Source organism: Dermacentor albipictus, chromosome 8 (assembly GCF_038994185.2).
Source record: "Dermacentor albipictus isolate Rhodes 1998 colony chromosome 8, USDA_Dalb.pri_finalv2, whole genome shotgun sequence".
Classification (NCBI taxonomy): domain Eukaryota; kingdom Metazoa; phylum Arthropoda; class Arachnida; order Ixodida; family Ixodidae; genus Dermacentor; species Dermacentor albipictus.
Genome location: NC_091828.1, coordinates 63,077,768 through 63,094,665, shown reverse-complemented (window position 1 = coordinate 63,094,665; position 16,898 = coordinate 63,077,768). Strand labels below are relative to the sequence as shown.

At 50.0% G+C, this 16,898-nt stretch overlaps 1 protein-coding gene across 4 annotated transcripts in view; it reads left to right on the top strand.

Moving 5' to 3' along the window:
* LOC135921776 (uncharacterized) overlaps window positions 1-16,898 on the top strand; it is a 67,531-nt gene that overhangs the window by 23,424 nt on the left and 27,209 nt on the right. For all 4 annotated transcript variants that reach the window (XR_010570617.2, XM_065456080.2, XM_065456079.2 and 1 more), the window contains 2 exons: window positions 13,964-14,082; window positions 15,332-16,649. Coding sequence is in view for 3 of the 4 variants with exons in the window: in XM_065456080.2 (XP_065312152.2) it covers window positions 13,964-14,082; window positions 15,332-16,649 (1,437 nt within the window). In the remaining variant the exon portion in view is untranslated. The remainder of the gene's footprint in view (window positions 1-13,963; window positions 14,083-15,331; window positions 16,650-16,898) is intronic.

Here is a 16,898-nt window from a genome sequence, read left to right as displayed (position 1 = left end):
TTCGGTATATTAATGGGCCCCCCCCTCTTCGGCTTTCCCTGCGTGCTCGGCTTCGATACTGCCTTGACTTATCATTGAAGTTCGATTATAAGTATATTGAAATAGGCGCTACTTTCAAGATGTAAACAAGAATGTGATTGCATTAAAATATAATGGTAATCACATTGCCATTATATTTTATCAATCACATTATATCACAAATATATATAAAAATAATAAAAAGGTGCATGAAGAACCTTTCTTCATTAGAATGCTGAAGCTCATGTTATTGGCGGCAGTGGATATCCTTCTTGCCTTGCAACTACCCTGCAAAAGCATCATGTTCGCTGCGCGCATAGCCTTTTTATAAAAGATCTGTATGACTTTAAGAGACAAATGGTATAATGCCTCATCAGCTCAAACAGGTCGCTTGACTATTGCCGGCACCAAGTTTTGTTTAGAAGGGTTGCCGATAAAACCTCAATTTACTTTCACGCCCTCCCATGGACGGCATAGTTGTGACCCAACATGTTTCTGAGCAGGATTGGGGATACGAGGTAATAGTGAATAAGCTTAGCAACTGTGCGATTCGCTGGTGATATTGCCTGAGGGGACCAATTGCAATGCAAGCTCACTGACCTGGAGAAACAAAGCAGAAGGGTGGGTCTAAAAATTAATCCACGGAAAACTAATGTTTCACAGTTTCAGAAGAGAAGAGAAGTTTACGATAGGTAGCGAAGCACTTAAAGTTGTAAGGGAATACATATACTTAGGGCAGACAGGGACCGTGGATCCAGATCATGAGACTGAAATATACAGAAGAATAACAATGGGCTGGGGTGCGTTTGGCGGGCTTTCTCAGATCATGAACAGCAGGTTGCCATTATCCCTCGAGAGAAAAGCATATAACAGCTGTGTCTTACACGTACTCAACTATGGTGCAGAAACCTGGAGGCTCACGAAAAAAGTTCTACTTAAATTGACGACGATGCAACGAGCTATAGAAAGAAGAATGGTGGGTGTAACTTTAAGGGATAAGAAAAGAGTAGATTGGATGAGGGAACCAACGCCAGTTTATAACATCTTATTTTGAATCAAGAAAAATAAATGGGCATGGGCAGGACATGTAATGAGGAGGGAAGATAACCGATGGTCGTTAAGCGTTACGGACTGGATTCCAAGAGAAGGGAAGCGCAGCAGGAGGCGGCAGAAAGTTAGGTGGGCGGATGAGATTAGGTTTGCAGGGACAACATGGCCAGAATTAGAACATGACCGGGGTAGTGGGAGAAGTTTTGGAGAGGCCTGTGCACTACAGTGGGCGTAGCCAGGCTGATGATGATGCTGATGATTCTGAGCAACAATGAAATAAGAATTTTGCCCTAAATGCCAAGAGAGAATACAACTGTGCACTATTGTGATCAGATCAGAAGCATGGTACCTGGCCTGCGTTATACTGGGCCGTCGCACATAGCTAGCTAAGAGCCCCCTCACCATCGTCCGACTTTTTCACTGAGAGTTGCTTGTTGGTGAAGAACTGAAGTTTTGAGATTGAAGGAAACGAGAAACCGGTATATTTTTACATGTTAACAATTTCCAAATTATCGGACAAGGTAGCACACTGCGTTTCGGAGCATCTTACATGTCTGATATCACTACATGTCTTAGCACGCACATGTCAGCCCACGCATCACTGTAACAAATGGCTCCCTATTTAACATAGCTGTTTTCCCTTGGTACCTACGGTAGAGCTGTGCACGGGCTGCAGTTCTGAGCCCGCGCCTGGCCCGGGCCCTGCACTACTACAGGCGGCCCGATCCGGCACAACGATAAAGAAGCTTGAGTTCGCCCGGCCAAATCCCGCTCAGCTTTAGGCCGGGTTAAAGGGCCCCTGAAACGGTTCGGACAAATTTTGTAGACGCGTAGGGTACAGCTTAAGTAGAACATTCGCACCACAATTTAAGTGAAGCGTTACGTATTAATCGAGCTACAAGTGATTAGAAGTTACCCTCCTCCCCAGCCATGCTTTTTCCCCTCAACTCGTTCGTCGAGCGAGCAGGGCTAAGCTCCGCCTTCACTGGTCCTGCGTCACGATGCGACGTCACATCGTCCACTTCCACTGGTTTTGGAGCCCGCCCGCGCCAAACCTCTCCACTAGCCGCTTAGCTGTCGATCCCAAGCGAGAGCTATCGAAGCAGCGTGCGTTGCGAGCATTCTGTCGTAGCGCCGAACGTGTCTGGTATTCCGTTAACCACAGGCAGGCTGGTTATTTCGGCAAATGACTCGAGGCATAAACTCAAGCTGATGAAGGAACTTTGGCGTGAACGTACGTGAGCGGCCTGATCGGTCTGCACGGTCCAGACACTTGTTGACGCAGCGCTTAACCAGCCAAACAAAGTGCTAATATTGTTCTAACCAAGTGTAAAACATTTTAAACATTTATAAAAACAACGTGTTGATGATTACGCTCCTGCGAAAAATACGCACCAGCAGGAAAGAAGAATACGCTTCGTTGCTGCTACTGTGTATGGTTGAGCTCTATGCCACCAGGTGGCTGCACTGTGCAGACCATTCACATTTGCCCTTCTGCTCATCTCGGCTCGTCCCGTTACGACACAGTCAAGCGACCAGACCCTGTCCCCTTGCGCTTACGTTTGCCCTAATACGGGACTTGCGAAACGCTGTTGCGTTTGTAATCTTCCGGTGTAAAGTGACGGCCACAAACGCGCAAATCCTGCCGCCGATCGGATAGCGGAAGTTCGATGCGCAGCAGCCATTTCGCTCGTGCGCTGCCTTGTAGAGGGACATGATGTCGCAGTTGACATATTGCCAGTCGCTACGTTTGCAGTCCACAAGGCAACAAAGTGGAATCATAGTGCTCGCGAAAAGACTGAGACCAACTCTGACCGCGGAGCTCTCGTCAAAATGTAGTACGTTGTAACACAAGCAGACGACACTTGCTGTGTGCCGGAAGTGCTTAAGTGTACTGAAGAATTCTTCTTGTGCATTCTCTTTATGCTACTTTCTTTTTATAAAAACAAATTAACTAACATTCCAACTATTACGAAGATCATTTGTTTACCATAAAGTTGTAAAAATTATCGATCACGCGCCCTGGTCAGCCAGTCGGATAGCTCGCCCCACTCACGTCATATGGGTGATTTCGGTCATATGGGGAGGGGCGGCTTAAAATTCCGCCGAGCAGTGCGCTGCGATCGGCAGCGATGTGCATTTTTAAAACCTTATAATAAATTACACGCTTTACGCAGAGCACTTAGATGTGTCAATTAATGATCAGAAGGACCTACTCTAACGACTCAGTACGTTTGTAGAAAATCCTCAAAAACGTTTCAGGGTCCCTTTAACCGTGTTAAGGCTCGGCCCGGGCCCGACCCGACCTGCAATAAGGCAACGCCGACACAAAAGGAAACAATATCAGGAAAATCAGTTTATTTAAATGACCTTATAATGTTGAACTCTTGCATTCCATATGACAAAATTTTGAATATATACACATGAATCGCACGCACAGAATTGTGTTATTCTAAACTATTGTGCAAGAACAAGTTGTCCATTGATGAAGGGTTAAGGCAAGTGCGGCGCTCCTGCACTATGAATCCGTCAGCGCTGAAGTTTCGTTCACTGCTTGAACAGGTGGCCCGGATGGCTAGTAACCTCTTAGCAAGAAGATCAACGATTGGGTACGTGGCTTCCTTGGCCCGGGCCCCACGTGGCAGCCTGGTCCGGGCTCTGCCCAAGCCCGAGTAAGAGAATCTCCAAATGACCCAAGCCCGACCCGCGGGCCGGGTTGGGTCCGGGCTTTCGGGCTGGCCCGAGCCCGTGCACAGCTCTAAGCTAGACCACGGAATTTGATGGCCATGTCTACGCCAATCAGAGGGGTCGCATTGTTCACAGCATTCTGCTCCATGGTACGCACCACGTTGCTGGACTCAGCCTCAGATGCCCGAACTCCGAACCCGCGTATGGTGCAATGACGAAGCAATGGGTAAACAGGGGCCCACGCTGTTTCCATGAAAGTCGTCGACATTTGTTTCTTGCCGTAATTAGGGGAGACTCCATAGCGGTCGGCTGGCAGCGATGTGAGAAGCCTTGCTTGATGGTCGCTACCGCTTTCACAGAATGTGGCGCTCGTTATAGCCTCGAAGGGAGCTTTTTCGTTGACCCGTCAATCATCCGCGCCAGTCTACGTCGTCGTTTGGCTTCGTGGGGAAAACCCAAAGAATTCCCATTGCCCTGTGCAGATCTAAAAGCACACACTCAATGTGTAATATATTACTACAGCAACGAACAGATCTAAAAGCAAACACTCAATGAGTAATATATTACAACACTAATGAACACATTAAGCGTCTAATGCGAATATAATTCTTGGGATTGCCAGATAACTTTTCTTACTCGCTAGCTAGGTATCCATCAATGCCACCAAAGATGTGGTGCGATCTCCAATGTAATGCTGTCTAAAAATATGCAGCGTTGGCGTGGCTATGTACCACTGGCTAGCTGCCGCCCTTCAGTGAACCTGTCCAAGGTTAACCTTGGTATGTGCCACTAAATATGTGCCCACTATTCAATAGTCCTCTTTGATGCCAGTTTGGGTACCAGAGTGTGCGCTACTGGGTATGCGCGGATTTTATGACGGCACCACCATAAGGCACAACGCATTCAGAAGAGAGAGCGACAGAGAAGCCCGGCTGCATTGTATGCCTCATAGGCAACTCGCTTACTTTGTCTGTTTTTGTAATTGCGTTCTACCCTAATTTTACTGCGTTTAGCAATCTTACCCCCGTATTCAGGATTGCAACAGTTCAAAACCATGCTTGACTTTATCTAAATGACGCCTGACGTAAATGTGCAGAAGACCGTCACCGCGTTTCCTTCGGGGCATTCACGATTGGGTCATTACGTCAAGTCAAGCATGGGGTTTCAAGTCAAGATGCAATGCAGAATACTGGAGTGAGGATAGTTGACGTACTTTTTGTAAGCTGTCTGTCCGTCTGTCTCTGTATGTATGTATGTAAGTACGTAAGAATGTATGTATGTATGTATGTATGTATGTATGTATGTATGTATGTATGTATGTATGTATGTATGTATGTATGTATGTATGTATGTATGTATGTATGTATGTATGTATGTATGTATGTATGTATGTATGTATCCTACGCGTTTTGCCGCCAGCTTGAGTCACTGAAACTGGCTACTTTATATTCTGCGTAGCTCAACGGGCTGGCTGTCCGGAGGTACCATCATTCAAAACCAACCGCCGGACCAACTCGTGTAACTGGGCTTGTGGGATAGGGTGTGTGCGGCTGGGAAATAAATATCTTAGATGGCAACTTAGCCACCTCAATTTGCACAAATGGGTCTGTGCCGCTCTTCAGTTGACCTTACGCCAGCTTAGATCGCGAGGATAGCGCCACAAGGCATATGCTTCTTTGGTAAATAACATTAAAGCCAACTTGGATAACTAAGGATATCCCGCTCTTCGGTGAAAAAAAGGGCAATAAACTATTGATCCTAGTGAAGATATGGTCGATGCATATGGTTGTTGAAATGATTAAACTGTGAACTGTTGAATATATATATATATATATATATATATATATATATATATATATATATATATATATGTATATTGTCACGTGGTGGTGACGTTAAGAACACAGTAGCAATACTGTGATAGACAAAACTAACTTTTATTGGGCGAACCTGTGACCACAAAACAGGCTACACTTATAGCACAACGATAGCGGCGAACACGGTCGGCGATCGTCGAATATCTGATCAGCGGTTCAAGCGCATCGGCTTTTATACACAATCGTCGAATGTTCCAGACTAATCGTTGGGACCTGCGTGCCTTCCATAAAGTTCTACATCATTCGCGTCAGGCGAATAAATCAGATAACACAAGGTTCGGCGACAACAGGCTGCGGATAGAAGCATCGATAACTTTCCAGAAACTTCGGATACATGCAAGCGCGTCCCGCGCTGTGCGATAAGATTTGTTAGGCGGCGAAACCTGGTCACCCGATAAATATAAATACGCGTGTCAATACCCCCCTCTTAAAAAGTATCGTCCCGATGCTACAAAGAGAGCGAAACACAAAGGGACACTTATCAAACATAAGTAACAAAACAACGAAAAGAAATAAAGTCCAAAAGACAGTTACGCGAAGTCCCAAAGTTCGTCAACGCTGGTGGTACGGCTTGAGCCGCACAACGTGGACAATTTGAGGTCGTGAGCGGCGCCGCTGTGACAGCGAAATGCCGTCTGGCACGACCTCGTAGTCCAGTGCACCAATACGTCGGATGATCGATAGCGACGCAAAAGCTTCTCGCTCAGTCCTCGTCGGCGTATAGGGGTCCAAACCCAAACACGGTCACCGGGCTGGTACTCGACAAAGCGTCGTCGGAGGTTGTAGTGTCGGCTGTCGGTCCTCTGCTGGTTCTTGATCCGCATGCGGGCGAGCTGTCGGGCTTCTTCGGCGCGCTGGAGATAGCTAGCGACGTCGAGATTTTCCTCGTCAGTGACGTGGGGCAGCATGGCGTCGAGCGTCGTCGTCGGATTCCTGCCGTAAACCAGCTTAAACGGCGTGACCTGTGTTGTTTCTTGCACCGCCGTGTTGTAAGCGAATCTTACGTACGGCAGGACGGCATCCCACGTCTTGTGTTCGACGTCCACGTACATCGCTAGCATGTCGGCGAGGGTTTTATTCAGCCGCTCCGTAAGACCATTCGTTTGCGGGTGGTAGGCCGTTGTCCTCCTGTGCCTTGTCTGACTGTAGTTCAGAATGGCTTGGGTGAGCTCCGCTGTAAAGGCCGTTCCTCTGTCGGTGATGAGGACTTCTGGGGCACCATGACGCAGCAGGATGTTTTCGACAAAGAATTTCGCCACTTCGGCTGCGCTACCTTTCGGCAGTGCTTTAGTTTCAGCGAAGCGGGTGAGGTAGTCCGTCGCCACGACGATCCACTTATTTCCGGTTGTTGACGTCGGAAATGGTCCCAACAAGTCCATCCCGATCTGCTGGAATGGTCGGCAAGGAGGCTCAATTGGCTGTAGTAGTCCGGCTGGCCTTGTCGGCGGTGTCTTGCGTCGCTGACAGCCTCGGCATGTTCTGACATAACGGGCGAAGTCGGCGGTCAGGTGCGGCCAATAATACTTTTCTTGTAACCTTGATAGTGTCCGGGAAAATCCTAGGTGTCCAGCGGTCGGATCGTCATGTAGGGCGTGCAATACTTCTAGGCGAAGTCCTGACGGGACAACAAGAAGGTAGTTGGCGCGGACTGGGGAGAAGTTCTTCTTCACGAGTAGATTGTTTTGAAGCGTGAAGGAAGATAATGCGCGCTTAAATGCCCTGGGGACCACGTCGGTGTGCCCTTCCAAATATTCGACGAGGCCTTTTAGCTCCGCGTCTGCCCGTTGCTGTGCAGCGAAGTCTTCCGCGCTTATCATTCCGAGGAAGGCGTCGTCATTCTCGTCGTCTTGCGGCGGCGGGTCAATTGGGGCGCGTGATAGGCAATCGGCATCGGAATGTTTTCGTCCGGACTTGTAGGTGACAGTGATGTCGTATTCTTGTAGTCTGAGGCTCCACCGCACGAGTCGCCCTGAAGGATCCTTTATATTCGCTAGCCAACACAACGCGTGATGGTCACTGACGACTTTGAATGGCCTGCCATAAAGATAAGGGCGAAATTCAGCTGTAGCCCAAGCGATGGCGAGGCATTCCTTTTCGGTCGTAGAATAGTTGCCTTCCGCTTTCGACAGTGACCGGCGAGCGTAAGGTTCCACCTGTTCGACTCCGTTTCTCCTCTTGACTGGAACGGCACCGAGGCTACTGGCGTCAGTATGGATTTCTGTATCGGCGTACTCGTCGAAGTGCGCAAGTACCGGCGGCGACTGCATGCACCGTTTGAGTTCTTCAAATGAGTCAGCCTGCGGTGTTTCCCACTTGAACTCGACATCACATTTCGTTAGATGTGTTAGCGGCTCCGCGATGCGTGAAAAGTCCTTGACAAAGCGCCTATAGTAGGCACACATGCCAAGGAACCTACGCACTGCCTTCTTATTGATGGGTTGCGGGAACTGTGCGATTGCAGCTGTCTTTTGCGGGTCTGGACGGACACCAGATTTGCTGATTACGTGGCCTAGGAACAGAAGCTCATCGTAAGCGAAGCGGCATTTTTCCGGCTTCAGAGTAAGCCCTGACGACTTGATGGCTTCTAGTACTGTCGCAAGCCGCTTGAGGTGATCGTCGAAATTTCCGGTGAAGACGACGACGTCAACCAAGTAAACGAGACAGGTATGCCACTTCAGTCCTGCTAATACTGTGTCCATGACGCGTTGGAACGTTGCAGGCGCCGAACACAGTCCGAATGGCATAACCTTGAACTTGTAGAGGCCGTCTGGCGTGATGAAGGCGGTCTTTTCGCGATCCCTTTCGTCGACTTCTATTTGCCAGTAGCAAGACTTGAGGTCCATCGATGAGAAGTATTTAGCATTGCAGAGCCGATCCAATGCGTCGTCTATCCGTGGGAGGGGGTATACGTTTTTCTTCATGATTTTGTTCAATCGACGATAATCGACGCAGAAACGTATGGTTCCGTCCTTTTTCTTCACTAAAACAACTGGAGACGCCCACGGGCTTTTCGACGGATGGATGATGTCGTCGCGCAGCATTTCGTCGACTTGGTGTCTTATAGCTTCGCGTTCTCGCGTCGAAACTCGGTAAGGGCTCTGGCGGAGTGGTCGAGCGCACTCTTCGGTTAATATGCGATGCTTTGCGACTGGGGTTTGTCGAATCCTCGAAGACGTCGAAAAGCAGTCTTTGTATCGTCGAAGCAGACTTCTGAGCTGTTGCTTCTTAATCACGGGGAGACTTGGATTTATGTCGAAGTCTGGCTCGGGAACTACGGTCGTCGGGGTAGATGCGACAGAATCCGAGAAGACAAACGCATCGCTGGTTTCCTGAATTTCCTCGATGTATGCGACCGTCGTGCCCTTGTTGATGTGCTTGAACTCCTGGCTGAAGTTTGTAGCAACACCTTCGTGTTTCCTCCGTGCAGTCGAGCGATCCCTCTTGCGACGCAAATTTCACGGTCGATTAGTAGACGTTGGTCGCCTTCGATGACGCCTTCTACGTCAACGGGTGTTTCGGTGCCGACGGAGATAATAATGCTGGAGCGCGGTGCAATGCTCACTTGATCTTCGAGCACACTCAAGGCGTGGTGACTACGACAGCTCTCCGGCGGTATCGCTTGATCTTGTGACAGCGTTATCAATTTCGACTTCAGGTCGATGACTGCGCCATGTTGATTCAGGAAGTCCATGCCGAGAATGACGTCTCGTGAACACTGTTGGAGGACAACGAAGGTAGCAGGGTAAGTCCGGTCATGAACGGTAATTCTTGCCGTGCAGATTCCAGTCAGCGTAATGAGGTGTCCTCCAGCGGTCCGAATTTGGGGGCCCTCCCATGCAGTCTTAACCTTCTTCAACTTGGCGGCGATGTGTCCGCTCATTACGGAGTAATCGGCCCCTGTGTCGACTAAGGCAGTGACTGCGTGGCCGTCGAGAAGTACGTCGAGGTCGGTGGTTCTTTGTCTGGCGTTGCAGTTGGGTCTTGGCGTCGGATCACGGCTGCGTCGCGTTGACCTGAAGCTGGAACGTCGCGTCGTCAAGTCGTCTTTCATCGGTGTAGTCTTGGCTTCCTGATTTCGTCGGGACTGCGGCGTGTCGTTATGTCGTCGATGTAGTTTCTTCGGTGTCTTCGTCGGCGGCGGAGGATCTTCGTCAGTTCGACGAACAGCAACCGCACCTCCATCGGTTGCTGCTTTTAGTTTTCCGGATATGGGCTCGCTGACCGGCCCCGGGCTGGGCCAGTGTATGGTCGGGGCTGCGGCGACAGGTAGCGGCCTGGTGATGGCGAACGCGACGGTCGTCGAGAGCTCCACTGAGTAGCGGCGAGGTAGTCGGTGATATCACGAGGGCGTTCACCTTGCTGCGGCCGCGGAGCGTTGACGGCGAAACCTCGCAGTCCCATCTCCCGGTATGGGCACCGTCGGTAGACGTGACCCGCTTCTCCGCAGTGGTAGCAGAGCGGGCGGTGGTCAGGAGCGCGCCAGACGTCGGTCTTCCTCGGGTAGCCGCGCTGGGCGACGGGTGGGCGTGCTGGCGGCGGCGGCGGCGGTGGTCGACGGAATTGCTGCTTTACAGGGCCCTGGCGCGGTCGCGGAGGAGGACCTTGAAGGCGTGCGACGGCGGCGTAGGTCATCGCTTGTGGCTCAGGCTGCGGCGATTCAGGGGCTACTCCAAGTTGTTGTTGGAGTTCCTCACGCACGGCGTCGGTAATCGAAGCCACTTGAGGCTGTGATGATGGGAACAGCTTCTGTAGCTCCTCCCGCACGACAGCTCGGATATTCTCGCGTAGGTCGCCGGCGGCCAGTGACTGAACTCCGGCGTAGTTTGTCGAGGTCGTGCGGCGGTCGAATTGTCGGTTTCGCATCTCGAGTGTCTTCTCGATGCTGGTGGCCTCGCGAAGAAACTCGTCGACGGTCTTCGGTGGGCTTCGTACCATTCCGGCAAAAAGTTCTTCCTTCACACCACGCATCAGCAGGCGGACTTTCTTCTCCTCGGGCATTTCAGATTCGGCGTGGCGGAAGAGACGGCTCATTTCTTCCGTGTAGATCGCGGTCGTCTCATTAGGTAGCTGCACCCGGGTTTCCAATAGCGCTTGCGCTCGTTCTCGGCCTATGACGCTTGCGAATGTCTGCAGGAAGCCGCTTCGGAAAAGTTCCCAGGTCGTTATGGTGGCTTCTCGGTTCTCGAACCACGTCCTGGCCGCGTCTTCCAATGCGAAGAAGGCATATCGCAGTTTGTCGTCGCTGTTCCAGTTGTTAAACGTAGCGACTCTCTCGTACGTCTCAAGCCAGCCTTCCGGGTCCTCGAAAGTTGAACCACGGAACGTTGGAGGCTCCCTGGGCTGCTGTAGCACGATGGGCGATGCCGGGGCTGCCATTGGGGTGGACTTGGTGGCGATCTTCTTGGTCGTCTCAGGCAAGAGTCCGTGCTCCGGGGGCAGTTGTTGAAGACGGCGGCTTGCTCGTTGGTCCGGGACTGCGTTGGTGTTGTCTTTGCGTTCCGGGCTTGGATCACGGCTTGTCGGGGGCGTCCGGTACATGGACCAAAAGCACCTCCACCAGATGTCACGTGCTGGTGACGTTAAGAACACAGTAGCAATACTGTGATAGACAAAACTAACTTTTATTTGGCGAAACTGTGCCCACAAAACAGGCTACACTTATAGCACAACGATAGCGGCGAACACGGTCGGCGATCGTCGAATATCTGATCAGCGGTTCAAGCGCGTCGGCTTTTATACACAATCGTCGAATGTTCCAGACTAATCGTTGGGACCCGCGTGCCTTCCATAAAGTTCTACATCATTCGCGTCAGGCGAATAAATCTGATAACACAAGGTTCGGCGACAACAGACTGTGGATAGAAGCATCGATAACTTTCCAGAAACTTCGGATACATGCAAGCGCGTCCCGCGCTGTGCGATAAGATTTGTTAGGCGGCGAAACATGGTCGCCCGATAAATATAAATACACGTGTCAATATACACATATATATACTCTGTCTCTCCATCTAGTTTATCTTGTATTTACTTCGTGTATACTTGTATCATACGTTCCACACAATTAGAAGACCCTACCTAGTTGACTACAACGCCGTAGACTCCCTTCAGAGGTGTCTGCAGCTACGTGTATGCGTTCGGCGACTTCATTCGCCTCCATGGAGGGCCTGCAAGGGGTGCTCTACGACCTGACGTTCCTGGCATTCCCGTACGAATTTCGAGTTTGGACGAGATGGGTGTCGTGAGCTTCGGCCGCCTTCTCGGCGTGGCTGGTGCGTTGCTTGGCGATAATTTGCACGTCGGCACTCTCATCGGCCCATCTAGCTACCGCAACCTCGGTGTGCTTGCCTTTGTTATCTTCAGCACCGACACAGCTCTCCTGCAACATGGCGGTATGTTGCCGCTACGAACCTCTCACACACTGTGAGTTACCGCGCTGCCGCTAGGGATACGCCAAGGCCTGCGCGCCCGTGCACGGCTGCCCACACGTGCGCTCAGACGAGCTTCCCCCACTAAGCTCTCCTCAGTCCCAGCTGAGGAGGCGTCAATGCGCTTGACCTCTTATTTTTTCACCACGGGGTGTGGCGCGGGCGTACTGCACATACGACCGATGATGATGATGATTTCTTGACATCCATATGAGACGGGGCGATGACACATAGTCACCTCTCCTCCTTGAGTTAGTTATGCGTGCTCTACATACTTTCCATCGTAGCATTTTTGTAGACATCTCTAATTTTTCTGCTACTTCGCAAAATTTCTTTATCTACCTTTTCCCGGTACCTATGCCTGCAACGTATCCGGCCGTATCAATCTCCTCCCTGCTTTTCTTTCCCACCAATAAAATGAACGCCATTTGCTTATCCCGACTGCTGGCCGGTTAGTGCCTTCCGGTCCATTTCAATCGAAGCGCTTCTGGGAGGTGAACGTTATCTACGGGTGTCACTGACTAAATCCCTCTGCTTTCCAAGAGGATGTGCTAAGTGGTCTCCGGATTTTTGTGACAGCACGCAGCTGCCTCATCTAACTGCGCATATTTGCTGCGGTATGTTGTTGTCACAGGCAACCAGCTCCAGTCTCAAATAAGAACTCAGGTTCTCGGCGTCATCTCGGGGAGGGCCCGGCCGTTAAATAAAATATCACTTGACGGTGGCACAGTAAAGGGCGACGTGAATACAGATTCGCATTCGACCTTATTTAAATTAAGGATAGTCATTTTTTATTAAATTCATTCTTACTTACTCTTGCTCCGTCTTGTCAGCACGGCGAGGCATCATTTATTAAGAACTTCATGTTCCTATGGCATCTGCAAGTGGTGTCAAGATATCCAGATTTCTTGATGCACTACATCACTCTGAATTCCCCTAAAATTACCCCGTCTTTCAATTTTAATTGTTCTCCTTTCCTCAACGCAATTTAACCCGCACCTTGTGGAGACACTGCGGAAGCGCCGCGTGAAAGTGCAGTGTGGGCAGTGGGAAGTGCCAAATAGGAGCACCACTGCATAGATTACTAGTCCAACTGGCCGACGACACCGCCAACACTCAAGGTCTGGTCACGGCATCTCTCTCTCTCTCTCTCTTTCTCAGTGCGTGACAAGTGAGGGAACGATTCTCATAGTTCTCAGGAATCGGTGCGCCCCTCTTCTGGTCTTGGAGGCCACGCGTGGACTTCTCGGTAGCGCTACTAGATGGCGGAACATATCCATAAAGAAGCGTGAGGCAGGAGTCCGGTTGCCGCATGATGCACTGCTTAGCGTTTGCCGCACACCAGCGCGCCATGAATTTCAGACGTCGTGCATGGGCGTCGCAGTCGGCGCGCGCGCCGATTGTTCTTATGGCAATGTGAAATAGCAGTCCCGCCGCAGTAAATGCCTCCGACACTGGCCGTTTCAGGCGTGCCGTACGTTGTGTCTCTATAATAATTTAATTCTAACGCGTTACCGTCGATATTCATCGTCACATGCGTTCTGCCGCAATTTTCGCTTTAGAAAGGGTTATATTCAGAGACAGGCTAGACAAACCTTATGGTGAAGATGCGTAAGTTAGTTTGTAAATGATTCAAATTGTAAGATCCTATCAAGGGGACAGACCTGGTGCCAAGTGAACAGCAGGCGACATCCTTCAGATGTCGCTGGCGGGCACCTTACCTCACTGGCATGTAAAGAATATTTTGTCCTCACAAGTGCATGCCCCTCAAACTCCATACATTAAGGCAAACCTATCCATAATTTCCCTAGAAGGCTTTGTGCATGCGAATATGGGAGTGCATTCGTAAATCACAATTGGGTGACTCAATTTGTGCTGGATGTTCCTGCTTTTCCTTTTATGCAGGCGACAGCGACCTAGATGACGACGGAGACCGTAGTGATGAGACAGGTACTTACGGCCGTGTTGTACCTTCGGGAGGGTCGAGCAGCGGTGGAGCGACCAAGAGCATTCCACGAGAGCCGGTGAGTTTGCTCATAAAGCGGTACACCTAAATCCCGACAGCTTTTGAACACATCAGTAAAAACTGAAATACCTGGTTGGTGTCATTGTGCACTGCCCATTTGGTGAAAGTAGAAAAAAAAAAGACGGCCCAGTAGGCATTCCGCTTTCGATCCAGAGTACAAGTACACAGCTGAAGTTGTTCTATGTTAAACTATAAGCTTTGTCACGAAGCCCACACCTACGTCTCGCTAGGAGGACGTGTAATCAGATTAGCCGCCCGCAAGGACCGCATCTTTTTCTATGCGAGATATGTGATGAGAACTATGACAGGTAAAAGGAAATAACTCGTCTACTATAGACACGCACAAATATCGGAAACGGGTACTGAAGCAAACGGGTACTTCGCACTGAAGCATACATATGCAAATAGCATGGAAATACTGTGATTCAATGAAGAGAAAGCATCACAACCATTAGAAATTCTTAGGACTGCAAAATATTCCATCATCGAAATTTCCCTTTCCTACGTCAGAAATGGTTTTGATAACCCAATTGAAGGATAGTTATGTTTTCAAAAACGGCGCATTGAGGGTTATTCACCGTATGTGATCTAATAACATATTTGGTAACTGTGAAGCGTTCACAATAAATGTAATTTTTTTTTACTTTATTATACCTTCCGCAACATTTTCGTAGTGTGATTGATACCATGCGGTCAATGTAGATATGAAATTGCTGCATTACTGCGTCAGTTTGCGAGCATTCACGTTTAAGCCTGAGACAGAAGGCTGCGTAATATTGTTATTATATATCCGTATTATAACAGATCCCATATTTTCTGCGAGTCGTACTAAGTGACAATATGTGTCCAAAATTTAATGACAATAATTTTTCATAGGAAAACAGCGGCGTGCATTAGGGAGCAAGTGGGAGTATCCAATATTCTGGCTTACATTCGGGGAAAACTAGATTAACCAAGGGCATGTCAAAATGAGGACAAGTATTAGGTGGTAAGTTAGAATGACAAATTGTGTAGCAACAAAAGGCAGGCTATGTCGCGCAGGTACGTGATCCGGATGCAGTGGTTGAATTAAGATTATTTGGAGGCAGTAAAGATACGATGTGAGCTGGTGCATGACCAAAGTATGATGCCTATGGGAGTGCACTTCGCCCTTCGGTGCCCATAAATAAATACACTGATTATAAACATACCTTTCATTGTCATGATGGTGATTTACAATTTCTCCTCAAAATTGGCCTCCTCTCCAGAGACCAACTGCTGTGAGATCTGCCCCAAGACAGCCGCCTGTGGGCCAGCGAGATTCAGAGACCAACCATCGTCGCTCGCCCACCGTACCTCCGGCCCCACACATACCGGGTGTGCAACCGTCCCCAAGTCTACGAACGCCGAAGACCACACTAGTTCCCCAGCCACAACTTCCTTTCACACCAATGGTTACCCGACCACCACCACTGCAACCACTGACGCCAAACCGAGGAGCGCCAACGCCGCAAACCACGAAAGCGAAGGTTACCCGACCATTGCGACCATCGACGCCAAAGGCCACCCGAGTCGCGCCAGCGCCTCAAACCACAAAACCGAAGATTGCCCCACCGCAACCATCGACGCCAAAAGTCACCCAAGGAGCGCCAACACCGCAAGCCACGAAACCGAAGATTGTCCCACCGCCACCACAGAAAGCATCGACACCAAAGGCCACCCGAAAACCTCCAACGCCGCAGACCACGAAAACGAAGGTTACCCGGCCATTGCGACCATCGACGCCAAAAGCCACCCGAGTCGCACCAACGCCTCAAACTACAAAACCAAAGACTACCCCCCCACCGCATCTATCGACGCCAAAAGTCACTCAAGGAGCGCCAACGCCGCCAGCCACGAAACCAAAGATTACCCCACCGCCACCACAGAAAGCATCGACACCGAAGGCCACCCGAAAAGCACCAACGCCGCAGACCACGACAGCGAAGGTTACCCGACCATTGCGACCATCGACGCCAAAGGCCACCCGAGTCGCACCAACGCCTCAAACTACAAAACAGAAGACTGCCCCCCCACCGCATCTATCGACGCCAAAAGTCACCCAAAGAGCGCCAACGCCGCCAGCCACGAAACCAAAGATTACCCCACCACCACCACAGAAAGCATCGACACCGAAGGCCACCCGAAAAGCACCAACGCCACAGACCACGAAAGCGAAGGTTACCCGAACATCGCGACCATCGACGTCAAAGGCCACCCGAGTCGCGCCAACGCCTCAAACTACAAAACCGAAGACTGCCCCCCCACCGCATCTATCGACGCCAAAAGTCACCCAAGGAGCGCCAACGCCGCAAGCCACGAAACCAATGATTGCCCCTCCGCCACCACAGAAAGCATCGACACCGAAGGCCACCCGAAAAGCACCAACGCCACAAACCACGCAAGCGAAGGTTACTCGACCACCACCATTGCGACCATCTACGCAAAAAGCCACCCCAACCGCACCAAGGCCAAAAACCACGAAACCGTCTACTACGCGACCTCCACCGGGACCGACGCAAGAGCCAACAAATTTTACGTCACGGCGTACGTACCATAGTGCCGTCTTCGCAGATATATATATATATATATATATATATATATATATATATATATATATATATATATATATATATATATTGAGAGAGAGAGAGACAGAGAGAGACGTAGTAGAGATGAAGAACGGCGCAAAACTATGAAAGACTAAAATTGCACTTTATTGGGCGAACCTGTGCCCTCAAAAACAGGCTACACTCAAAGAACGATAGCTGATCGGCTGGTCTAGGTGGTCAAGCG